Source organism: Lynx canadensis, chromosome A2 (assembly GCF_007474595.2).
Source record: "Lynx canadensis isolate LIC74 chromosome A2, mLynCan4.pri.v2, whole genome shotgun sequence".
Taxonomy (NCBI): domain Eukaryota; kingdom Metazoa; phylum Chordata; class Mammalia; order Carnivora; family Felidae; genus Lynx; species Lynx canadensis.
In genome coordinates, this window is record NC_044304.2 from 21,452,979 (window position 1) to 21,479,884 (window position 26,906).

The following is a 26,906-nucleotide window of genomic DNA, read 5'->3' on the forward strand; positions in this document are numbered from 1 at the left end:
TACTGTTATTCTCACCATCAAAGGCTTCTTCGTTTCATAAAAGGACGTGCTTGTTGCGGCAGCACATATACTAAAAGGATGTGCTTTAGAGACTGGTTTCCATGGAGAAGCAGCCTCACTGTATTTTGAGTGGTACTTAAAGCCAAATGTGTGGTTCCCCCCAGAAACTCTGCTCAGGTACAGTGAGGGAGCTTGGCACACATGTCCACAAACATGGTGTGGCGTTAGGGCACCAGCAAGGGAAAGCCCTCGAGCCAGCGCTCGGGCCCAACTACATTTCCAGGAGGTGGCCAGGGGGTGGAGGCAGAGGTCAGCAGAGTCTAGAGGGCCTGCTGCCAACGTGCTGACAGCCCAGGAGGCAGGTGCTCATAGTGAGAACACACCCGCTTGCCCAAAACTCAGCTGTGGGACTACTTTTCCTATAAACAGGGAGGTAGGACATGGGAAGGAGCCCTGGACCGCTGGCCTAGCTGGCCATCTTTCGAGAGGAGCTGGCCCTGGGGCACCAGGATGGATGGCTCAGTAGGGTAAGCGACCGACTCTTGGTTTCAGCTCAGGTCGTGATCTCACGGTTTTGTGAGTTCGAGCACTGCATCAGGTTCTGCATGGACAGTTTGGAGCCTGCTTGGGATTCTCTGTCTCCCTCTCTCTCTGCTCCTCCCCAGCTTGCGCTTTCTCTGTTTTCCCTCAGAATAAATAAACTAAAAATAAAAAAATAAAGAACAACAACAGAGGAGCTGGCCCTGACCGCAGCGGCCCTGTGCTGACAGCAGTTCCAGGTGGACCGTGCGGGGTGAGGGATGAGAGACCAGAGCACCAGCTGTCAGGCACAGCCTCCACACCGGGGAGCACAGCAGAAACCTGGCTGGGCCCATTCCCGAGAGCTGGGGAGTTGGCAATATTGTTAGGCAATAGCAGCTCCTCCTGGAGCAGAGAATGAACATTGTGAACGTGTGCACAACTGGTCCCGAACCCTGATGCGGGTGAGGACGATGGGGTGTGCTAACCTTAGTTTGCCAAAAAGGCTGATCCCAGTGCCCTGCCCCCAGACATGATGGTTCCAAAGGTCTGGAGTGGGTCCTGGGAAGCTGTATTTCTAACTTGCAACCAGGCAATTCTGAGGCAGGTAGTTTAAGGGCCACTTTTGGAATCTGGGGTCAAATGGGCATGCAGTGGGTAACAGGGTTCCAGGGGAGAGGGTGGTGGCCAAGGGCAGCAGAAGAGGAACTTGTGAGCCCTAAAGGTCGATTTCTGTACACTCAAGAGGTAAATAAAAGTACACGGAGGGAGGGAGGGCTGCTTCAGTGCGTGCTGCCCACCCCACCCCATGGGACAATCAGTTCTAACTAAGCTAGCCTGACCATGCCTTACAAGAGCATAATCAAGGCCACGCTTTGGGAGGGTCTCTGACTGGTCAATGATACCTTGCATTTAGCTACTTTTCCAATTAGCACAAAGCATTTGAACAGATAAAAAGTCCAAGTGGCTTGGCGCTAGTCTCCACGTGCTGTGGGTCTTGGTCCTTGGCCCCTGGGTGTGTATTAAAGGGGTGCATTTTAGCCAAACCACCACCTGACACAAGTTGCCCTGTTTCTGGGTATAAATGGAAAGTGTGGGACATCAGGACCACTATGACCATCACCATTATCACTATTACCATCCAGGATACGGTTTGTGTCAATGATACCCAAAAGGAATTAATATATTAGTGAAAGAAGAAAAATGCTTTGCCACCTGAGAACGATGCCTGATGATGTTGCCTGCTGGCTGCAGGGTGCGGGATGCAGGGCTCAGACCATCATCTGGAGGACCAGATCCCCAGGCCTGCCACTCTTGTCCGGAAGCTGGCATTCAGGGTTACTGAGAAGTGCTGGAAGCAATGGGCCGGAGGGAGGGGCTTGCCACACAGAAAGCACCCCATTTTATTCTGAAGGAAAAAAATACCCCACTTCTGCTTCAGCTGCCATCTGTGCAATCTCCGCGAGAGCAGCGCTCCCTTCAGGGGCCAAGGAAGCTCACACCAGGTCACCGCTCCCTCAGAGCCTTCTTGCAGGTGGCCAAGCCAGGGGTCTTGAGCCAGCCTGCACTGAATCTGGAAAGGCACGTGGTCTGGGGTGCACAGCAGCCAAGATGAGGTGTGTGACTCCTCCTAGCTAACTCCGGGAAATGTGACCCAAAAGACTCTGCGTTTTCATTTCTTGGGTTTCTCATTGAGGAACGTTGTTCCCTCTCTAAAAACCCAGACCACAGTGCTGACATGGGGAAAGCCACAGCTCCAGGGCCATCTCTGTTCTAATTTGGTGCATAACATCAGGTCTCCTTCCTTCTCTTACGGAGTAAGTTCCATGTTCCTGTGAAGGGTCAAGTGGCCACATCTGTTTCCGGGCCAGGATGTTAACTATAATGTCCAGGAGATAGTTTGCTGGTGTGTGTGGCACCTTAGGTCAATCACAGCAGAAAGGAATACATTAATCAAAGGGAAAAATACTGATTAGAACAGACTGGTGACAAAAATAACGTATTGATTTTAAAAGAGCTTTTTGGTCTTCCCTTAGAAGCGGAGCTCCTCCTTCCCGTTGGGAGGTTCGAACGGACGGCGTTCAGTCCGGCAGCTCTCCGACGTGTCACCTGCCTGGGTCAGTCCTACTCCACCGCAGACCCCCAGCAGGGCTCTTCTGCACCTGCACAAAACTGCCCCGCGGCTGGTCCAGGAGCCACAGGTGTCCACGCCTCTGCGGTCACAAGGTTTTGTCAGCCAGTCTGGACACACCTAACTGAGTCCTAACAAAGTGGATCAGCCTGGTCTCTGTGAGGAACGCTGTCCCAACAGTCATTCCCAAGCAAAGGGCCCCCACGGCAATGTGCGCCAGCCTGGCTGGCCAGCCCTGCTCACAGCAGAGCAACACCTGTGGGAAGAAAGCATGGTCATCACCCCTCCATCCGTACGGCCTTCCTCTGGGGCAAGCCAGGGCAAGTGGAGGCCCTAATATTCCATCTTCAGGTCAGAAAGAAGGGGTGACAACCGCACACCGAGGGGCTTCTCTGTTCCCACTGATAACACTGTTTGGCCACGTCTATCATAAGATGCTGTCCTAGAGGCTTAGGGGAAGGGGTGGCAAATACAGTAGAACCTTGGATTGTGAGTAACTTGTTCTGCAAGTGTTCTGCAAGATGAGTAAACACTTCTAATACATTTTAACTTGATAAACGAGCGATGTCTTGCAAAACGAGTAGTATGTGATGCTGAATGTCACATGATCACAACTGAGTCAATGGTTCCTAAAATTTGCTTTGATATATGAGTGCTTTGGATTACAAGCATGTTTCTGGAATGAATTATGCTCACAAACCAAGGTTTCACGGCACTTGCCCAGCTGATTCAGGAAGAGGAGGAAGGGGGAGCCGAGAGCAAGGGACAGTGGGCAGCTTGCAAAATCATGTAGTGTGAAGGCTGCCGGGAGTCTCACCTCAGAAATACCAGTAATCCCACCACTGAGGGCGAATGCTCCGAGGAGGGCCGGTGATAGGCACAAGCCCACCAGGGGCCTATGAGGGCTCTTTCGGTAGTAGCGGTGGATGAAGCAAAGGCTCTGTGTGATCCGAATGCCCATGTTAAAGCAGTTGGCCAAGATGAAACCCACACTGCCACACCACTGGGTCAGGAGGTAGGATAACACCAGGAATGAAGATGATAGGGCCAGCATTGTGAAATTGTACCTGCAGAGAGGGAGACAAGCAAAGCAGGGCAGTGGGTACGTTCTCCCAAGATAAGATTGCTCCAAAATAAGTGGCTGTGAACATGAGATCACAGAAAGCACCTCTGAGTTGCCATGACCCAGCTAGTTTTCATAACCATGAATGCTATATGGGTAGCATGGAAATGTCATTGTCCTGCCACCCCCCGGCCCCCCACTGAATAGAAGAGTGAGAAAATGAGTAATTCAAGATGTTTATGGTTTTTAAGGATAAGTGATTTGACACTTTGTGGTCAAAACACATAAAAATCCTGTTCAGCCCAAGTCTTCAATGTGAGGCACAAAGAATATGACAGGGTAATCATTACATATGAATGCAAACTCTGAGACAGGCACTGTGAGGGGTGCGGGGATACGTTGGTGAGTGACACACGTGGCCCTGCTCTGAGGCTTCGATGCATTTTACAGACAAGGAAACCAGGCACAGAGAGGCTGAATAATCTACTTAAGGAATGACCTGACTCTGGGCCCTAAACTTGGGGAAACGCATACTGCTTCCCTTGGGAAATGCAGAAGCCCTGTAACCTTGGCCAGGAGACTTTACCTGCAACAGGTGACCAGCCTCCAAAGTGACATGCACACAGGGAGCAAGGCCTGAATCACTGCAGTGTCCCCATCCTTCCATCTGCTCTTCATGTCACCAGAGCTCTCTGGATTCCTGACTGGATGGACCATGCTGCCCTTCTACTTCTCTGGCTTCAAGCAGCATGAGCTTAGTTACCTTTAGGTCTCAGCAAGGGCAACTGAGTCTTAGCAAAGAGCAAACAGTTGCTGTAGTCTTCCAAAAGGCTTGTACAGTCATGAACAAAATTCTCCAGCATCTGGTTTCTGCCTAGCGAGCAACAGGCATTCTAGGTACATAGTTTTTGAGGGAACCAAACCATTAGGTCCCCCAGCTATGTCTGCTGGGTTAGGAAACCTCATAGGCCACCCAGGTTCAGCACGCAAGGGATGGTAAGAAAGCCACTATGTCTGCCAAATGCCCAGGTACTAGTCCTCAGGCTGACCAAGCCCAAGGTGCTATGGAGATATACTTTATCAGAGGAGGTGATAAGAATACCACACACACACACACACACACACACACACACACACACACACACACACACAATCCTCCAACAAGGGAGGTGTACTTTTCACTGACACCTGATCAACGATCAGAATGGCCAACTTCATAACAAGCCACTGAGGGTGGGGACCATCACAGACCAGTTACGTGACCTCTTTTACAAAAAGAAGTAGAGCTATATAATCTTTTTTTTTCTCCCCAAGAAAATATCTCAGACAGCTCTACTACACTAATCCTTGGATTTGAGGCAAGAGATTCCAAAACTTTCAAAGTCATTCTCACCCAACTCTAAGTAAAATGTCAATAATGGGTGAAACCAGTAGCTAATTCATGCTAATTCAAGCAGCGACGAATTCAACAGTGTGGCTTCTTTGGTGTGGCCATTTGGGAAGAGCTGATAATGATAAGGGTCCAGTGTTTTTCACTGTCAGAAGATGGCTCTACAGCTGTTGAAATTTCCAGAACTCACAAATCTATAGCCTTAAAGGCATAATCCACTTCAGGAAAATAAGGGAAATTTAAAGATGCAATTAAAATACCACTTTTTAAATCAATTCAAAATTAGCGACAATAATGACTATTCTATAAGGTTTGGTTACTGTAAACAGTAAATTCTTTATGAATGCTGATTTTTTTCATGGCCCCAAGAAAATACTAGGCTTAAAATCATGCTTATCAAGACATAGATGGTCAAGGATGTGGGCTGTGGCAACAACTGCAGTATCCCCCAGTGGGTGCTGGTTGAGCACATCAAGGCACAGCCATCAATGTGGCCTCCACAGCCATGAAAAGGATGGTGCCAGTCTCTCATGAGCCAACATGAGAAAATGGCACTCGTCCTTCACTCAACAATTATGGAGACCAGCTCCACGCTGGACATTCAAAGGCCAACAAAGCAGTCTTGGGCCTTTGTGTCCCTGTCCCCTGTGCCTGAGAGGCTCTGCCCCATCTTTGTACAGCAGACTCTGCTTGGTCATCCAGCCTCAGCCTGAATGCCACCTCCTCAGAGGGGCCTCCCAATCCAAAAGAGCCTCACTCTCTCAGCATAACCCTGTTGTAGTTATCTGAGCTGCACAGTATTTCCTTATTTATTTACGTGTTTGCTGTCTGCCTCCCCCACCGTCAGCTTCAGGAGAGCAGGGATCTCGTCTGTCTCTTCATTGCTGTATTCCTGGAGCTTAACACGATGCCTATTAGAAAGCAAATGCTCAAAAAGCATTTGTCAAATGAAAAGAAAGGGAGAGCTCCTTAACAAAACAGAACAAAAATTCTTCAACAGGGAAGACGAAAAAACCATCATTCAGAGTCTATATATATATTATGAGGTTATTAACAAAAAAACTTGGAATTCAAAGGATTTTCTAATATTCCAGGTCCAACCAAATGCCCTATTTTAATTTAGAAAAACACTGATTAAAGTTTTAAGTAAAAGCCCATGACTTTATCAATACACTATTTTTTTTTTCAATTCAGAATCTAAAATGCCCAATGTAAATCAATCATAACATTTAACTAAACTGCCCAAACCCACTATAAAAATCCTTACTGGAGTTGTATGTCTGGTTAAATTCACAGAGATAAAAAAATGCTGTGGTCTGTGATGAGGCCAGGTGCCATGTGCTCACACGGGGGCTGGGGGCTGGGCCGCAGGCCCAGACAGAACCTGGCTGCTGGGTTTAATACACACAGGGGGAACACATTTCACTCTTTGGGGAAGTGCGTTGCTACAGATGAAAACTGCATTAGAAGGTGCTTTGGTTCTGTGTTTTCTCCATGCTGACTACTAATACCGTGGAAATAATTTTCCAGATGTTTATATATCATCAAAATCGCATTACAGCGAACTTAGAAAGTTGTTTCTTTTGGTTCATTGCAATGTAAGAGGAAAGAAAGCAGCCAGCCACTGTCTATATTCCCTCATGATTTGATTGTAAGATACATTTTACCATATTAAGCAGGCTTAGTGCTGACTCTCCCCCTTAACACTAATGCTGAAATTATTACAACAAAATTCCCTCCAAAGAGATAGATTCCTTGTCCAGAGCTCTTTGTACTGTGGCCCAGTGCCTCATTTAGTATATTTTACATTATATCTAAAAATTATTTCACGTTTGAAACACCTTTCAAATAAAAACACAGTATTTCAAAATTAAACTTAAATAGACCTTTTCATCCATGGGGAAAAAAAGGGTGGGGAGGATGACTCCGAGTAGTTTTATAGTTACACATTTAACTATCTGAAGTAAAAACCCTATCTGGACCAGTATCTGAGAACTGCAGGTTGTGACTTAAAAGTAGGCTGAGAAATCAGTTTACTGGGTCATGACATGGCAGTTTGAAAAATGCAATCTAACAGAATTAAGAATCATCAGTGTGTCTGCACATAACTGGGGTATTTGCTGCTTTGTGAGGGCTTCACTCAGTCATGTCCACCTAATATGTACAGGGTCACAGTGCTCAATGTAGTTTTTACTGATAAACTGGTCTGGGCCAGTGGTTCCTCAGACCGTAGCTGTCCATCAGACATCTCCTAGAGCTATGTGATGAAAGATTCCTTGGCTCCAGCCCCTTACAGGCTAATTCAGTTGGTCTAGGAGGGGCTGGAACTCCTAGGGGACTCTGGTGGGTCTGGGCTAAGATGCTGCTCTGGGCTCCAGTTCTCGACTGTGCAATAGCAAAGTCACCAAGCTTCCTTGTGAAACAGCCCCAGGCTGGAAGCATAAAGAGGCTGCTCTGAATGATAGGAAGGTTCTCCAACTCTCAGAGTTACCCTTTCTTGTCCCACCTCCACCACTGGGCCTGAGGGCTATTGATGGCACTCAAGGCCTTAGAAAGGCAGTACAAGACCTCCCACAAGGGATCCAGGTCTCAAGGGACAAGAGGATCACCAGGACCACTTGCCTCATTATCTGCACCCGTCCCTCTACGGTCTTTCCCTTTTCCTCCTCTCCTTTTCCCCTATCAGTTTTACCCCTCTCCTCAACCTCATCCTGTAGTGATGCCTTAAGATACTGCCATGCTACTTCTGGCATTTGGGACGCAAGAGATGAATGATGCTGGGTGAGGGTCAGAAGCTCTAAGCTAGGAGATGGTGTTAGAATCACTGAGGAGCTTTTAAAAAACATGTATGTCGGGAGGCGGCTGGTTTCGCAAGCGTGCTAGGAGAGTGGTGGAAGAAGGGCCGATAGGAATCTGCACATCGAACAAGCTCCAGGGGGCATTCTGACTGACGGCCAGTGCTAAGAACCAGTCTGAGGCACCAGAGCAGAGGTCCTGATCTGGGGTCAATGGATGGGAAAAAATTGTGGCAAACATATATGCGCACTTGGGCCTTTCTCTGAGGAAAGGTGTCACAGATCCCTGAGTTTCTCCAAGGCCTACAAATCAGAGTCTCAGGTGGAGGACTCTGCATCTTGCAGAAGCTCCGTGGTAACCCACAGGGGCACTGGGCAAGGCGGTGGAGGAGTGGAGCTGGTCCTGTGCCTGTCTCTGCAAACCTGGACTAACACAGCCCCATGGGGCCCGGATTTCTTCCTCCTCCAAAGGGAGGCGAAGGGGGGTTGCTGCCCTGGCCGTGCGTGGGGAAGACTAACCGGATGGTGCGTGCGCAGCCACCGGAGAGCCCGGGCATGGCGCTAGTGCTGTAGGTGCTGCGTCTGCGAGAGCTTTCCGTGAATCCACGCTCAGGACGAAAAGAGAGAAGACTGGCAACTTGGCGGAAGGCCATGATTAAAGGCGGGTCTTTCAGGTTACCTACCTGTCGACCTCCTCTTTGCTCATGGCAGCAAATGTGAAACACTCGGTCACTCCGTTGATGGCAAGCAGGAGGACGTAGAGACAGTAGGAACGCAGCAAAACAGGACCTATGAGGAAACAACCCACGGAGACTCCAGAGCCCAAACAGAAGGCCCACACGTACCAGAACTGGCTCAGGAGCCCTGCTGGTACCGTCAGTGGGCAGACACATGCTCGAGCCTATGGTCTTAACTATCTGGAAGGCCTCCCAGTATTCCATGGCACCGATTAAAAGAAACGGCTAAAAACAAAAGGGCAATTGAGATTAAGCCTACAAATCTCTCTTAACAACTAAATTCTCATCTGACCAGGAAGCAAGTCTTCTCACTTTGTAAATCTGCACGAAGAGGTCTGCTGGTTTGAGCACTCAAGGCCACTAGTGGCCCTGCATGTATGAGAACCTCGGCTGAACAGGTCCTGGACAAAAGACACTGGGGAGAAGCCCAGGGCTCAGGAGCGGCAGAAAACTAGAGACAGAACCCCTCCGCAAATCTGCAGGGAGAATCAGAGTAACCATCGTGTTATTTTCTTCTAAAACATAGTGATATAGTTCTATAGCTAACTAACAAGTTTCACAAAAATCTGCTAACAAAAGACTGGGAGCCTTAAAAATGGAATTGATCCCCTCTTTTAGGAGGGCCATTACCAAGAGGCAGCCAAGCAACTTTTTTTTTTTTTAATATTCCTGTTTATTTTTGAGAGAGCACGCATGAGCGGGGGAGGGGCAGAGAGAAAGAGGGGACACAGAATCTGAAGAGGTTCCAGGCTCTGACCTGGCAGCACAGAGCAACGTGGGGCTCGAACCCACCAGCCATGAGATTATGACCTGAGCCAAAGTCAGATGCTCAACGGACTGAGCCACCCAGGCGCCCCACAGCCAAGCAACTTCTAATAAAACCTATGACCCAGCAATTCCACCCATAAATATCCATCCAACAAAAATAAATGTATGTGTTCACAAAACCCCTTGTACAAAAATGTCCATAGCGGTTTTACTCATAATAGCCCAAACTGATCATCAACAAGAGAAAGAATAAACTGTGGGCCAGCCATATAAAGGAATACTTCTCAGAGAAGTGATCAAAGAGAAAAAAACTACTGATCCGTGTCAAAACATGGATGAATCCCAAAAACTGTATATTGAGGGAAAAAAACCAAACATTAAAGTGTCCATACTTTATGATTTCATTTGCTTTTTAAAAAAACTTATTTTTTAAATGTTTATTTTTGAGGGGGAGAGAGAGTGAGTAGAGGGGGCAGAAAGGGAAGGGGACAGAAGAACCAATGTGGGCTCTGTGCTGACAGCAGAGAGCCCGATGCGGGGCTCAAACTATGAACCAAGAGATCGTGATCTGAACTGACACTGGACGCTTAACCGACTGAGCCACGCAGGTGCCCCATGTGATTTCATTTATATGAAGTCCCTTTTATTTTTAAAATTTTTTTTTTCAACGTTTATTTATTTTTGGGACAGAGAGAGACAGAGCATGAACAGGGTTGGGGGGGGGCGGCAGAGAGAGAGGGAGACACAGAATCGGAAACAGGCTCCAGGCTCCGAGCCATCAGCCCAGAGCCCGACGCGGGGCTCGAACTCACGGACCGCGAGATCGTGACCTGGCTGAAGTCGGACGCTTAACCGACTGCGCCACCCAGGCGCCCCTGAAGTCCCTTTTAAAAGCAACACTGGGGCGCCTGGGTGGCTCAGCTGATTGAGTTTCTGACCAGCTCAGGTCATGATCCCACGGTTCGTGGGTTCAAGCCTCGCACTGGGTTCTGTGCTGACAGCAAGAGCCTGCGTCAGATTCCATCTCCCTCTCTCTCTGCCCCTCCCCTGCTTTCTCTCTCTCAAAAATAAACATTTAAAAAAAAAAAAAAAGCAATACTAATCTGTAGTGATAGAAATCAGAACAGTGGTTGCCTCTGAGGTAGAGGGAGGCAGATGACTGGAAAGGGTCCTGAGAGAACTCTCTGGGGTGATGAAAGTGTTGAACCTATCAACCAGGATGTTGGTTACATGGGTGTATATATTTGTCAAAACTCATCAAATTGTACTCTTAAGAGTACAGATTCTTACTTTATGTAAATTAGGCCTCAATAACTTAGTCACTAAAAGAAATCCAGTGTTCATATTTTCTGGCAAAGGAAAGGCATTCAGATCCACAGCACGAGTCCAAAGAGTCAGGAGCAGAGCAAGGAGATGAGGGAAGGAAAGCCAGCAGGGGCCAAGGTTGGGGATATACTACCAGAAGCCACCATTGGTGTTAGAGAGAGAGCTGAAAGTTCGGTCAATGTGAGAGGCAGCTACCACGAGGAGAAAAATGCTAGAAGACCCTGCTAGGACAGTGGCACTGATGGAACCCTGGGCCAGGCAAGAAATAACAACAGTCCTGATTCACCAAACAGCACATTTTTTTCAGAGACTGAGAATCCAGACTATTCTTAAGACTCTTCTATTTCTGAAGAGGATACCAAAGGAATATCTTTTTGAATCTAAAATTGTTATTTTTTTTAACGGTGTTGTATTAGTTTCAGGTGTACAATATAGTGATTCAACAATTCTACACATTATTCAGTGCTCATCATGTTGAATCTAAAATTATTAATGACGGACATAAAACATTAGAAACAGAATTTATTACCTTAGAAATCAACTAACACTGACCCTTGTAACTGATAAATCTATTATCAATGCTGAAAACTGGGACCAGCCTCTTACTTGAGCAAAAGGGCTACACAATCACAGCAGTCTGTTTCTGTACCTTCTATGACTAATTACTCCACCAGGTGAACACTGTATTGATGGGACAGCCTTCTCCTCATGAAAATGTCCTGTGATTTCATTACAATACAAGCTGTTTCTTGGTGATTACCTTTTTTAAGGAGGCCCTGCTATTGTGAAATAGTCAAGTCCCCAATCTCTGCACACTGACTCATACTAATGGCTTCCTAATGAGGCCTCCCTGCCTGTCTGATGGAACCCCAGGGTCTCACAGCACAAGCTGCAGGGAGCTGCAAACCACCTCATTGGGTTCACAGCAGGTGTTTCTCCAAACTTAATGACCTTGGCTCTTGTGTAGAAACTTGGCCCCTCCTCCGTAATACCCTAAGTTTGGGACCATTATAGTGGAGACCAAAACATGCCAGGGAACTTGTAAAATGGCATCTGACAAAGCCCTTTACATTGAGATGGGGCAGCAGAAAGAAGACTTCAGGGTTCTTGTCTAGTGCCCTGAGGAACTGAAAACATCTTTACCCAACCCAAGATGAAACACTGCAAGTGGACTGCCAGCCTGTGGCCCAGCACATTTTGAAATTGGTGAAGTCCCCAGGGCCTAGCAAGTGCTATGAGGTGCTCAGTGGCCTGGGCACCGATGTTTCAAAGTTAGACACGTTCGATAATTTTGTCCTTCAAAGACCAAGAGTCACTGGATTAAATATACCATTTTACTTGCCGAGATCAATTTTATTCTCTGCAAATGGCTCCGAGTTATCCTTCAGAGGCTCTCATGCATCAGGCTGTGAGATTTATGTGGCATTTACTACCTTCAGATGTGTTTAGTATCAAGCGGAGACTCATTAGAGCCTGCTCTCTGCCTTCCTCCCTCATCCAAGAGGGTGCACAGGGAAGTGCCCCGCAAGACATATCTTAAGCCTGGGAGGAGAGCCAAAGATTCATAACGACTTCTCCAAGTGAATTTGGGGGACTGGCTGATGTGGTGCCAAACCCCCCTAATGGTACCCAGATGTTTCTGACCTTGTATGAGGGGAACGGCCTCAGAATCCCAGCCACTGACAATGTCCCCTATACTGACAAGTATCAACCCGTATGCATGCAAGTTTTTGAATTTCATAAGACTTTTCTATTTCTGATTAGAAATTAGAATCAATCTGACAAAACTCTTGCGCGTACCTGATCCAGAGCTAAGCATGACTCCTCCATAGATATCCAAAGCCAGCTGAGAATAGGCAAAGCCAAAAATGGTGATGGTCAGGCCGGCCAGCAGGGCCAGCTTGAGCAGGGACTCCAACACGGTGGCGGCCACAGCCATGTCCTCCTGGGACAGGGGGAGAGGGAAGGAAGTTGGATGAATCATGAGCTAAAGAAAAACTTCACATCTGGCCTTATCTCTCTTTGCTGTCTTACAGAGCACTCGTTCACCTGCTGAGAGGCGTCACTGCTTTTCTGCAGCCTATGCTGTTTCCATGTCAATTAGCACGAAGGAAATGAAGGAAAAAAAGACAATCTGTGCCTTCTTAGGTAGTTCAGGGGAGGTCTGGTTTTTAACTCATTCAGGATAAGTTATTTCAAAGGTTGCTTAGGAAACATTAGCTTTCCTCTCTGATATTTATTCTTTTTTTTTTTTAACGTTTATTTATTTTTGAGAGAAAGAGAGGGAGAGACAGAGTGTGAGCTGAGAAGGGGCAGAGAGAGAGGGAGACACAGCATCCGAAGCAGGCTCCAGGCTGTCTGCGCAGAGCCCGATGCGGGGCTCGAACCCACGAACTGTGAGATCATGACCTGAGCCGAAGTCTGGCACTTAACCAACTGAGCCACCCAGGCGCCCCTGGTATTTATTCTTAAATGGACAGCAAGTTTTTACATTGCTAGCCAGCTAGCTTTGTCAGTGTGCTTCTCCTGACAAACGTCTCCAAATTCTGACATTCCTGTCAAAGTATGCTTAGGAAAATATTCCTAAATCGACTGAGAACCAGTCGACTGTGCATAAACTGTATTTTTCAAAATGTCTTCTAAGACATGTAAGAGGGTGACTTAGCTTCCTTTTAATTCTAAGAGAAGTCAGACATTTTCGATGGTTTTAGAAAAAGGGAAGTTTCGACAACCAAATATGCCTGGATTAAAATCTCTTCTGTTATTTATCAATAGGAGTATATAGAAGAGTGTAGCTCTGGGCACTTCACGGTCTTTAAGAAGCTTATTAAGCAACTGGTGTGGTGAGTGACACCAAATGACCACATCCTTTTCTCCCCACGCCCTACACGAGACTTGTCCCAGACTCTGCATCCTTCGGCTCGCCTGTGGTTCTTGAGAATGTGAGGATGGAGGAGGCAACCTCGATTCTTCCAGCTACTCCTAGACCAGGGGAGGGGTATGCGCCGCACTGGGGATGGCTGCAGAGAGTTCTGAGAAGGCTGGATCAAGAGTGAGCTTACAAAGAAGGACTAAGAATGAGAAGGGAGGGGCCAGCCAGGGCAAAGGGAGAAGGCTTCAAAAGAAGTGAGCTCAGAGTCCTACCATCATTTGGAAGGCGATGGAAGAATGAAATCTAGAAGGAAATTTCAGATCAAACAGAAGGGAAACTGGCTGCTGCACATTTCAGTCTGTTTACCCTGAAATTGGAGAATTCACCAGAGAGACAGTGACCTAAGAACCAAGACTACCTGCTTTTGAAGTGTGGCGTCCTTTCCTCTCTCTAGCACCTTGGCGAAAAATATGTAAAAACTCTCCTCTATTGGCTGGAAAATTAATCTGGCCACAAGGGAGCCAAGATTATTCACTATATCGTATACACCTACAAGAAAAAAAGGAAGAAACAATAATCCTACTAGTTTTCTGATTTGAGTTTTCATGGCACCATTAACATTCTTTCTAATTCAATTAAAAAAATTTTTTTTAAATGCTTTATTTATTCTTGAGAGAGAGAGAGACAAAGCATGAGTGAAGGAGGGGCAGAGCCAGAGAGGGACACAGAATCCGAAGCAGACTCCAGGCTCTGATCTGTCAGCACAGAGCCCAACGTGGGGCTTGAACTCACGAGCCCTGAGATCATGACCTGAGCCAAAGTCAGACGCTCAACCGACTGAGCCACCCAGGTGCCCCACTAATTTAATTTTTTTAATGGAACTTTTTTGAGGTAATTATAGATTCACAGGTAGTTTTAAGAAATCACAGATCCATTACCCAGTTTCATGAATAGTAACATTTTGTGAGAGCAGGGCACAGTATTGCAGCTGGGATACTGACACTGACACAGTCAAGACAGAACATTTCCAGCACCAGCACTTTTTTTTTTTTATAGAAATCATTAATGCCAAGTTGATTTAAAAATTTTTTTCTTTCCACTACTTCAGGATTATAGTCAAAAATAAATACAAAGAAAGTATTGAGACTTATCTAGCCGCACGATCACAGGGCAACTCTGTGACTGTGATGGCAAGCTCCCTTTTCTGTCAGTGCCCCCAAACCCCAGATGGACACCAGAGCTCTGCAGGAACCAGGGGATCTCAACAGAGAACCTGCCACCCGAGTCACAAGAGAGGGGGCGGTCAGTACACTCTATATATTTACAGAGACCAACAATTTTCAATCCTTAGGAATCATTTTTTTCCAATATTCATCTTTTATAATCATCGGGTATATTTTTCATTAAATGTATCAAACCGCAGAGAAAACTATTACTAATCATCTACTAACGGTGTTCACTACAGAATTTCATCTTACCCTGATCGCCAAAATTTAACACGTTCAAAAAGGTCATTACATATCGCTCGCCTACAAATAGAAAACCAAAATAATTAGCATTTCAAGGGCACATTATTTTCTTGTTTCCTTTTATCGACTATCAACTTTCCAGCTGGCAAATACTCTCAAAGGAGAAAAATTATATAGTCAGTTAAAGACATGTTCTTAATATTGATTTCAAACAAGATTCTATCCATAATCTCAAAATAGTAATAACGGCAAATGATGGGGGATTTATTGACAGCAAATCTCCAAACCAGTTAAATTGAAAACAAAAACAAAATCAATAAGACCAGTCTAATAAAAAAAGGGAGGAAGGTAAGATTACTATATGTTAATCATAAAAATGACTGTTCCAAATTTTAAGTGTAGGTTCTGTGAAATGAGAGGTCCATGATTATGTGCACAGGCTCATCAGGTTTCCTCCTTGTGTGGCCCACTGTGGATGGATGGAGCTCTGAGCAGTGCCCAGAGCCGTAAAGGGCAAATTCTCACTTCCTAGCAACTTGCTCAAAAAGGAAAGTGATATTCAGAGACTAGAAGCAGTGAGGATCTTCTCTCCAGTCTCCCTTTGGTCCTCCCTGCACCCTCTCGGACTCAGCCCACATGACCACAGGACATCACTAGCTCCTATCTGTGTCTCTGCACTGCCTTGATCCATCCTCATTGCTAACAGTCCCAGCTTCTGCAAATACAGATCTTAAGGTGACCCCTGCTTTCACACCTTTAAATGGCTCTTGATGTTTACAAAAAGTCCAGGCTTCCGTAATTCTGCACCTGAGGCCTTTTGCAAATCGACCCCAGGCTATCTTTTCAGCTTTCCTTCACCAACCTCATCCCCACCTACCATCACATGGTCATCCTCTGCTTTGCCCCATCAGGCTTTAGCCCCTCCAGCTGCTCTGCTTCAGGCTGGGCCCCTCCTGCTCCCAGCCTCGACTCTAAGCATGCTGGCCACCTAGACTGGCTTTTCGACAGGAACTTCTATGTGTTCTGGTACAAGCGGCTTCTCCTTCCCAACTCTGTAAGCTCCCTGGGGGAAGGAACCACATCTCCCTCACACTGCTGTCCCTCGTTTCCTAGCAGAGCTCCAGGAAATGCGAGGGCACTCGAAAGAGCTAATGTTTCCAAGTATAGCTCTGGCAGCCCTGGTTCAAAGCTAACCACACAACTGTTTGTGTCTCTGGTGAGAGAATGAGCTCCTCGAGGCTGTGGCCTGTAACTCATTCATCTGTGTATTCTCAGCACCTGGCACACAGTGTTCAGGAAATGTGGGGGCAGAAGTTAACAGCACCTATATTTTTGCTATTACAATGAATGATTTCAACTGTTTTTTAGAGTTGTAGTTTGTAGATAAAAAGAACCTTGTGGGGGTGGTCCTTGTCCAGCCACTTCCTCATTTCACAGCCATGGAGATGAAAGCCCTGAGAGGTTCCTAACAGCCCTGGGCAGTCAGGCCAGGGTGGCCCCACCGTGGAAGCCATCGGTACCACATTCAGGCCTGGCTAACTCACACCTGCTGCCACAAACCTAGCCACTCCAATCTAGACAATCAGGCCATTGCTTGACTGGATCCACTTCTTAACTCGTTTCAACTGCTCTTAAAACTCCGGGAGGAAAACAAAGTGCATAAAAGCAAATGCCCTTTCCAAACTCCCTCCACTGATTTTCCCATTCTAACAACGTGAACTATCACAATATACAATTTCACTACAGATACCTTTATCAATAAATATTTGTTGAACACTGATCACAAGCAGTCCCAGCAGGGTTCTGGGGAGATGGTGGTAAACAGCACATCCTGCTCCCAAGCAACATAGAGGTAAGGCACCTTCACTCAGCTCTCCAAAGGCTTCTGACCTTACTTTCCCCAGAAGTCCTATGAGCGAGTTTCACTTTTGTAATGGCAATGTTACAGACTCAGGCTAGAAATAAGCACTGTCAAAGTTCAAGAGCCCTCCTGGTTCTATGCCTTAACTCACAGACAGGGAAAGTGGCTCAGGGGAGTTACTTCCCTTTGGAACCATAATTAATGAAAAATAAAGACAGGGGAAAAAAGGAAAATAACGAGATAATAATAATGATGGTTATATTAGAATGCTAGAATTATAGGGAACTTTCTATTTTCTAAAATTTTTGTAATGAATTATATTATTTTTATAATTAAAATATAATTTTTTGAAAAGATTTAAAAACATGTTCAGTAACAAATATGTAGGTGTATGACATACGACATTTATGTGGAGAGAAGCCACTGCCTTTACTGGCTTCCAGCTGCCTCCAGCCTCACTCTCTGAACTACAGCTGGGCATAAATAAACCAATACACACATGGAGAAAGACTAGCTGTATGTGCAGCTCTGTGCCAACCCTCTGCCTGCATTGCTCTGTCACTGTTAAACTGGAAAGCTTTAAGAAACTGGAAGCCTGGCCACACTACCACATAAGGGTGACTCTGACTGCTTAAAAAAATAAAATGATGAAAACTCGGTTCTTAAAAAAAAAAAGTTCAAAAAAAATGTCTAAAAAGTTAGGACAGGATAATGAGATTATGGATAATTTTATTTTCCAAGTTTTCTGTAATTCATAAAGAACTTGCATAATACATTTCTTTAAATGATAAAACATGGGGTTTAGGAATTAGATGTGGATTCAAATTAAATCGTTCCTCATTACTGTAGGACCCTGTAGAAATTAGACAATGGCACTGACCCTCGGTATGTAAATGTCAGTGTCCTCCTTATTTAAAAAGCTCCGATTTCTGAGGTTCCTCAGGTCAGGGAGCTCTATAAAGCAAATGGTCCAGGTCTAGGTAATCAGCAGTTCTGTGAAATTCCCTCACTTATACACACTATGGTATCCAGACTGCTCAGGGTAACCTTTCACTTACCTTCTGTCAAAATCTGCTTCAAGAAAGACTGTTTGAAAAAACTCCAAGTCAGTTTAGCCTCTTTCCAATTTACAAAAGCCTAGAAGAGAAAACAAAACAAAAACAAAATCTCCCAGGCATTGCAAGTCGAAGGGTACAATAATGCTACACGAGAGGGAAACTCATTTTGGTGCCTAAATCCCAATTTGGAGAGTGTCCATTAATTTTTCATTTAATGCTAAGCACACAGAAGGCAACCAACAAATCCTGGCAAATCCTAGCAAAGAGTTTCCACTGCTAAACATGAAGACAAAGTCCTAGATGGGAAGAGCCTCTCTGTAAAGGGCCTACAAAGATTCATTCACTGAGACCCCTAAGGAACTGTGCTATCCCCTTGTTGCACAGATGGTAAGCTGACCGTATCTAACACACAGCTCACAGTCGTTTATCTCCTTGAGATAGGTCTGAAGGATTCCAAGCTGCAGAACAAATTCTGCTCCACACACCCCACATCTTAATGCTGTATTTTGCCATCCAGGGTCCCTTTATACAAAGTATATGAGCTTTGCTTGTGTATTTCAAAAGGGAGCCGGGCTTCCCAAGTCAGTCAAACCACTCAAAACGGTTATGATACAGGGGAGGAAAAAACCAACCCAAAACTTTTGATATGGCTCTTCCAAAACTCCCAGGGAGACACCAAACTGCCCATTTCCTAAGGATAGGAAGGTAAGGAGAAAGTAAATGCTTAGGAAGGGCAGAGTTCAACCTATAAGAGACAGGCGGTCTCAAGGCCAGACTGCTGACCACAAACTGGAAGAGTGGAGCAGCTAGCTGGATGTGACTTTTGTCTTTCTATCTCCCCCAGTTCCCTCTGGAGGCCCCTCCTCTCTAATGTAGGCATCCTGAGATCCCATAATGTTCAGTCTAGGTGTTAGGTTCTTAATCTCAGGGTACCTGCATTTTGAAAAATTCTTACTAACTCAAAGTGATGACTTTGAAAGGGAGGATTTCAGGGGGGCTCTTTGGGAGGAAAGGGGTGAATCACAAAGGCCAAGTCCACTCCACCTCTCCAAAAGATCAGTTACAGCTATGGAAGTTGGCCCAAGGGCAGATGTGGAACCTGTCCCAATCACATGAACCCCTGATCTTGGCCCCAAAACCATCTGTGTAGAGCACGGCTGTCCAGTGGAAATATAATGCAGGCTATATATATCATTTTAAATTTTACAGCAGCCACAGTGAACAGTAAAAGGGAAATAAAATTATTTTAATATATTTTACTTAGCCCAAAATATTATCATTTCAACATGTAAAAAAATATTAGAGGCATTTCATATTATCTTTTTCATACTAAGTCTTTGAAATCCAGTGCTTATGGTATGCTTACGGCCCGTCTCGATGTCCAGGGTAGCTGGTGGCTACCATTCAGGACAGAGGAAGTCTAGAGCATCCCTTAAAAACGAAGGTCATTTTCAGGTTTCAAATATCTTCACTCCTTGTTTTCAGAGCGCTTCTTCTAGACACTGTGAGGACAAGCCTGAATCTCCCAAGCCACGCTGTCCTCAGAGCATCACTGGACCTGGAGCAGATGCCACGGGGAGCACTAACCCAGGAGGAAATCTTCCCCAGTGTCAAGGAAATTGGGCATCTCCTTTCCCCAGAGCAAAGAGCACCAGAGTACCTACCACCACTAGGGGGCACTGTGAGCCACATCATCGCCAGCACCGATCCCTCCCTTAGCTCCAGGGGAGCCGTGGGCAGCTCGCCTGCACCCCAATGCCAAGTGGTCCTTTTTGGCTGGGTGGGGGTGGGGGGTGCTGCACAGCAGTGCCTGAGCTCTTTTCAAAGGAAATGAACAGTTACAGCTGCCCATGGGGCTTTTGTGAAGCCTACTTGCCAGGAGGTTGTAAATGGGGTTGGGAAGATGACTGAACTCTAAAAGATTGTTTACCAGGGGCACCTGGGTGGCTCAGTTGGTTAAGTGTCCAACTTCTGCTCAGGTCATGATCTCACAGTTCCTGGGTTCAAACCCCACATCAGGCTTGCTGCTGACAGCTCAGAGGCTGGAGCATGCTTCTGATTCTGTGTGTGTCTCTCTCTCTCTGCTCCTCTCCTACTCATGCTCTGTCTCTCTCTCTCTCTCTCTCAAAAATAAACATTAAAAAAAAAAAAAAAGATTGTTTACCAGAGTTAAATCTTGACAGTGTATTTGACCTGAAAGCTCACACGTGAGCATTCCATTCTCCTAATGCCTTCAATTTAAATGGACCCACAGTTTAGAAGGAATGGTCACGCTGCTTACTATCTTCAAAATGCTCATTCAGGACATAGAGGCAGGAAGTCTGATCAAAGACTGGATTTCTTCTCAGTGGTCTCTGCTGAGAAGAAGAAGTGGGAGAAAAGAAGCAGCACATTCTTTGGGCTTTTACTATTTTGTTTAGGATGGATATGTCACTTGGCAGGAGGTCAAAGAGGCCTATTTCACAAGAGCTAGGTTGGTACTGCTTAGCTGGTCTACGTGGCTGTGCATTTCTCTGGAATCCCCTGACCAAAAGGCATTCCATTGCCTCCTGTACTGATGGAGAAATAGAGGCGTGGATGGCAAAAGGTAATGGGCAGAACCACAGGGGAATGTCTGCAATCTGAACTTGGGGGCTCACAATGCTTTAATATGAGTCACTCTTCCCCTTTCCAAACTCTCCTGCCTTAGGACGGTCCAGAAGCCACGTGCCTCCCACACTGACAACAGTCACCAGGGAGTCTGCGGCCATGGTCTAGTCTCCATATCACCTCCACATCCCACACAGTACCCCTTCCTCTCCCTCTTGCTCTGGGCCTATGGCCTCTGCCCCAGCTGTGTTCACGCTCACATGTCCTCTGACTGTCCTCATCACTTCTCATCTGGACTGCCTCCTCATGAGCTTCTTCACTTCCAGCCTCTTCTCTAGCTCATCCTGCTGGGAGGGTTCAGGCTTTGGAGTCAAGCTCACAGACTGAGGCTCAAACTGCAGCTCCCAACTTCTCAGTGCTAAGCCTCAGTTTTCTCATATGCAAAATGGGATAAGGAGTCTATCTCCTGGTATGAGGACTGAATGAGAGAAAACAAGACACTTGATAAATCTGAAACAGATGGTAAGTGCCTCGACACAGGCACCTGGATCACAGCTCTGTTCACAAACCTTTCATTAGGCTCCGCTGCCCCTGAATCAAGCCCACGCTCCACAGCACCAAGGCCACCTCTACCTGGCCTTAGCCCAGCAGGCCATAAACTCCTTCCACCTTGTTTCCTCTCCCCTCCCCCACTGTTCAGCCAACCTAAGTACCCCAGTCATCTCTGCAATCCCAGTGCCAACACAGTGATGGGCAGATAATGGGGCCCAAGCAAACGTCTTCTTCCCGCAGCCACAAGTGAGCATTTCTACCACACATGCCCATTCACCTCTGTCCACCCATGTGTCAAGGCCCAGTTCAAAAGTAGCTTCCTCCAAGAAGCCTTCCTCAATGCTGCTGCATGAATTCATCAGTCCCTTCCTTGTGCTTCTATTTTGTCAACACTACACACACACACACTGTCTTGCAATGGTTAGTTGAATACACATCTTACCTCCCCATCACAATGCAAGTTCTGAGGGCAGGGACCCCACTCAGGGCACCTGGTACAGTGCTTAACACAGAATACTGCTTATGACATGCTTGCTGTGTTAAATGCCTCAGCTTTACTTAAATATTAGCAGATCTCTCATATGAAATCACTCAGAAGTGTCAAAAAATAGAAAAGATCTAAAAGCAGCCATTATTTGAAGTATCACTTATTTATTTTAAGGCTAAGTAAGTCTCTTTTGCAGAAGATGGAATTCTACAAGTACAGGAAATAAATCTCCCATTTTGGTCAAATTGATTTTGAATAGAATTGACCAGCTCTCTATGTGGGAACCCCCAGTGCAGAAAACTGCTCCCAAGGGTCAAGGTAGGTACATGCTGCTGGTGGTAAAGCCATCCACTGCATTCAGATGCAGCTCATTTCTTTTCTCTTAAAAACAAAAACAACAACAACAAAAACAAAACAAAACAAAACGAAAAACTTGAATAATGAATTGTTCCACCTAGAACTTCCCAATTGTTAAGTCAACAAATAACTACTTTGGGCAATAAGCCAATTTCTTCTGGAAGACTACACAGCAGGGAGATTAAAAACACAGACTAAGATTAGTTCACAGATACAAGTTAGAGAGAAGTGGGTCCAAATTCAGATGTGGGATTTTGGTTTGGTCAGTTAACTACTCTGAACCTCAGTTTTCTCATCTGTGAAATGGAGACAATATCTCATAAGGTTATTACTATGAGGTTTAAGCACATGAGTCCATGTAAAGTGCTTAGCAGAGTGCCACTCACAGAGTAAGCATGCAGTCAGTGGCAGTTATTATAAACGGTTCTTTGTTGAAGTTCAAATACTTTCACAATTCCTTAAGTCTTCAAAGGGGCCTCACAGGTTGTGCAGACTAATTATCTCACCTTAAAAATAAGGCCCCTGAGGGGAGCCTGGGTGGCTCAGTCAGCTGAGTGTCAGACTTCGGCTCAGGTCATGATCTCATGATTCGTGGGTTCCAGCCCTACATCGGGCTCTGTGCTGACAGCTCAGAGCCTGGAGCCTGCTTAGGATTCTGTGTCTCCCTCTCTCTCTCTGCCCCTCCCCCACTCATGCTCACTCATGCGCTCTCTCTCCCTCTCTCTCTCTCAAAAATAAATAAATCATTAAAAAAAGAAAATAAGGACCCTGAGGTCTGGAGAGAGTGATGCAGGCTTCATATCAGCACTTACTGCCTCCCAAAAGCACAGGAAGCTCCCTGAGGCCCAGCAATCACCTTACGTATCTGTATCCCAGACAGCACCTGGCAGAGGGCTGTGCTCTGACTATCAGCAGGAATGGCCCACTGTGTGTAACAGGTACACATACCTTCTCATGGTCAAGACTTCTGTCCCAGAAATATGAGCCTGGGTGCCTTCAGGACGGAGTGCCAGATCAAACCACTGGGTTCCTGCCCCGATGCCACCAGTGGCTGCTTTGCTAGGATGTGCCGGTGGAGCTATCCCTACTGAGAGCAGCAGCGGCATGGGGGGCGGGGGCATGGTATCAGCTGTCACTTATGGACACCCACCTGTGCCAGCCATGGTGTTAAGTATTCAGATGCCCCATCTCATCCCGTTCCTACAAGCACCTTAGGAGAAAGGTACTTTTAGTATCCCCATTTGACAGACAAGTAAACTGCAGCTCAGAGTTGTATGCCCACCACAGAATTAAATACACACTGAGGCTCTTTTCATTACCCTCTCCTTGCCTGTGTTAATAGTCCAAATGCTCTTTTCCAAAATACTGCCAGGCCCAGGGGCTGGCCAGGTATGAAAAGCTGCTCTGTGGGCAGGTGGCAGAAGCTCTACGCAGGAGAAGCGATCCCAAGTCCTTATCCTCCAAGTCTGCAGATGAGACAGCATGGTATCTCAAAACTGCCATGCTGATTTAGGCTAAAGGTGAGATCTGTGTGATCGGAATGGAGAACGCTTATCTAACAAATGAGAACATATCTGGCTTCGTTACATAACATCTGGTCTTTCTTGAAAAGCTGTCTAACAGGATTCCATAAGTTCTGAGACTTATATCTCAAATACTTTCCTACTTTCTCAAGTAATCACAAAAAAGGAATAAGGAGAAGTCCAGCTGAAGCCTCACCTCCACTACGTGCACCACATGTGGGCGGCAAACAAGTATGGGAAAAGGGAAAGTGAGTCAGCCCAGTTCACAAAGCATCTGAGCAGAGGCAACGTGGCATAACATCACGTGTACCATGCCGGGGCCACAGGCAGCAGTGACCCCACCAGAGTCAGGAAATAAAAGTCAAATGGACCGAGAGCTGGAGAGTTCAGAAGAAAAAGGTTATTCCTCGCTCCCACACATCAGCAGCTAGAATCCTTAGTGGTCTACGTGGGAAAGTGGGTCACCGGAGAGACTGGCCTGACACTAGGTAATGGAGCTCTGGAGGGGTCACCCTGCTTTGTCAGCAGGCTGGACCATCTGCGCTGGAAGGCAGTCCTGAGAAAAACCAAGACACAGCAAAACAGAGAGTGGCCCGCGGTGGTTACAGCCTGTGCTCTGTGGCGATTCAAGCCACTCCAGGCCCCTGCCCTCACTCTGACCCTCACCTCGGGCAGATATTTAGTTTCTAAGCCTCAGTTCCTTAACCCTAAAATTGCAATAATAATGTCAGGCTCACAGAGTTGGTATAAGCATTAAATAAGGCACGAAAGCACCCAGCATAGGAGCTAGCAAAGCGGTCCTCGAGGGGGGCAGTTTTATCCCGCAGGGGACATTTGTGTCTGGAGACATTTTTGGTTACTACAGCTGAGAGGTGGTAGCTACTGGCAACTACTGGGTTAAGATCAAGAATGCTGCTAAACATCCTACAATCTACAAGACAGCCCCTACAACAAAGAATTATCTAGCCCAAGATGTCAACAATGTCAAGGCTGAGAAACCTTGGCCTAGCACTTAGTGAGCACTCAATAAATATAAGCTATGGAACTATCCTTGCTATTATAGCAATAAACAAGAAAGTAATAGTTTCTTCCTTTCAAGGATAATCAGGATCTGTGATTAAAATGACAAGAGATAGAATGTATTACTTACTCTACTTCTTGTAATACTGGGTAACATATCTGTCATTCTGGAGACAGGAAGAGTCTGTTGCTTGGTTGATTCTGAGGAGCCCAATAACTTTGTGAAATAAATAACATAGCAGAGCACCAGAACTGCAGTATAGAAAAGCTGAAAAAAGAAAATAATGGATTTAAATTGCACAGTTTTAATATAGGCAGAATTAAGATATAACTATGAATTTGACCTCAAAGGCCAATCAAGAAATGGCTTGTGGTGCCTGGGTGGCTCAGTTGGTTAAGCATCCGACTCTTGATTTTGGCTCAGGTCATGATCTCACGGTTCGTGAGTTTGAGCCCTGAGTCAGGCTCTGTGCTGATGGCGCAGAGCCGGTTGGGATTCTCTCTCTCTCCCTCTCTCTGCCCTTCCCTCTCTCTCTCTCTCTCTCTCTCTCTCTCTCATCAATCAATCAATCAATCTTAAAAAAAAGAGAAATAGAACCATCTTTATTAACTGTACCTTCTAGCGAGCAATGCCCCACCCTCTGGAAAAGAGCACTACTCACTAAAAGCCAGCTCTGCTGGGGCATCTATGGGAAAAGTGCTCCAAACCCTTGACCTGACTAGGAGAACAGTGCTTCCAGGCAGGCAGAACATAATTTCCATTACAGACAGCCCATAGTGTCACCACCACAGTAATGTCACATATGTTCTCAAAATGTTTGTAGTTGGCCAAAGGAACGAGTCTCCCGTCTAGACAGCACACCGTGAGGACCCATATGTACTGTGCTAATATCTGGGGACTTGCCATCATCTAGGATGGGGGCTTTTCCATAAACCCAGGAAGCCTGTCACACTGTGATTACAAAGCAGAAATAAGCTGTTGGCTCCCTCCTCTCAGCCCACTGTGTGGGCAAGGCAAGAGCTACTACAGGACAGGGGAGGGAGTCAGGGGGGTGATAGGAGGGCCCACCCTTCCCTCCACTCACCCAGGACAAAAGGGTGGCTTTTGGCCAGGAGCGGCAGCCTGGGGTTTTGTTTGCAGGTTGGGAGGAGTATCCAAACAGCCCCTTTCACAAGCTCTCTTCTTCCTTCTCTCCCCCCTGGGAACAGCAATGTGCACTAGCTCAGGAAGGAACAGGACCTCCAGGCCCCGCTTTCAATCTGGTAACGTCAGGCCTGCTCCTGTGGCAAAGGCACAGAGCAAGGAGAAAGGGGAGTCTTGTCTAGTGGGTTCAGGCTCCTCAACTCTCCACCCTTATCCATGCCTGAGGACAGAGCCCGCCATCCACCATCCTTCTTTCATGCCTCAAGCCCTCTGAGACACAGCAGCTCTGCTGTGAGCCATAGCACCAGATGCAACATCTTCTGTGACAAGAGGACCCGTTCCCTACCTCCCTTCATCTTCCCACAGAGCAGCACCTGGGGGCAGTAACAACCTGTGAATAGTCTTCATGCACTGAATCCCAACTACATGATCCTTCCCTCTTTTTATTGGGAAAAATTCACATAACATGACGTTGACTATCTTAACCATTTTAAAACATACAATTCAGTGGCTTTTCGTACATTCACAGTGCTGTACAACCATCACCACTATTTCATTCCAGAACATTTCCATCACTCCAAAAGGCAATTCTGGGGGCGCCTGGGTGGCGCAGTCGGTTAAGCGTCCGACTTCAGCCAGGTCACGATCTCGCGGTCTGTGAGTTCGAGCCCCGCGTCAGGCTCTGGGCTGATGGCTCTGTGCTGACAGCTCGGAGCCTGGAGCCTGTTTCCGATTCTGTGTCTCCCTCTCTCTGCCCCTCCCCTGTTCATGCTCTGTCTCTCTCTCTGTCCCAAAAATAAATGTTGAAAAAAAAATTTAAAAAAAAACAAACAAACAAACAAAAAAAAAAACAAAAGGCAATTCTGTGCCCATTAAGCAGTCACTTTCTACTCCTCTGTCCCTGGCAATCAAATTCTGCTTTGTCTCTATGGACTTGCCTATTCTGGACACTTTATATTAATGGAATCACACAATAGGTGGCCTTTTGTGTCTGGCTTTGTTCACTTGGTATCATGTTTTCAAAGTTCATGGTGTCGTGGCACATTATCATTTTTATGGCTGAGTAATATTCCATGGCATAGATATGCCACATTTTGTTTATCCTTTCATCAGTTGATGGACATCTGGTTCTTTCCTCCTTTTGGCTATGGTGAATAGTGTTGCTGTGTACAAGTTGTTTGAACTCATGCTTTCATTCTTTTGGGTATATACCTAGGAGTGGAATTGCTGGGCATACATCAGTTC

At 46.3% G+C, this 26,906-nt stretch overlaps 1 protein-coding gene across 1 annotated transcript in view; it reads right to left on the minus strand.

Annotated features, from left to right (window-relative positions):
- Positions 1-1,734: 1,734 nt before the first annotated feature.
- The window catches only part of RFT1 (RFT1 homolog), a 36,207-nt gene continuing 11,035 nt past the window's right edge, over positions 1,735-26,906 (minus strand). Inside the window, exons 6-13 of the mRNA XM_030307013.2 lie at positions 24,648-24,785; positions 17,990-18,068; positions 15,080-15,130; positions 14,020-14,150; positions 12,530-12,674; positions 8,582-8,687; positions 3,468-3,717; positions 1,735-2,906 (exon numbers count right to left, since the gene is read on the minus strand). Coding sequence (XP_030162873.1) covers positions 2,739-2,906; positions 3,468-3,717; positions 8,582-8,687; positions 12,530-12,674; positions 14,020-14,150; positions 15,080-15,130; positions 17,990-18,068; positions 24,648-24,785 — 1,068 coding nt within the window. The 3' untranslated portion in view covers positions 1,735-2,738. The remainder of the gene's footprint in view (positions 2,907-3,467; positions 3,718-8,581; positions 8,688-12,529; positions 12,675-14,019; positions 14,151-15,079; positions 15,131-17,989; positions 18,069-24,647; positions 24,786-26,906) is intronic.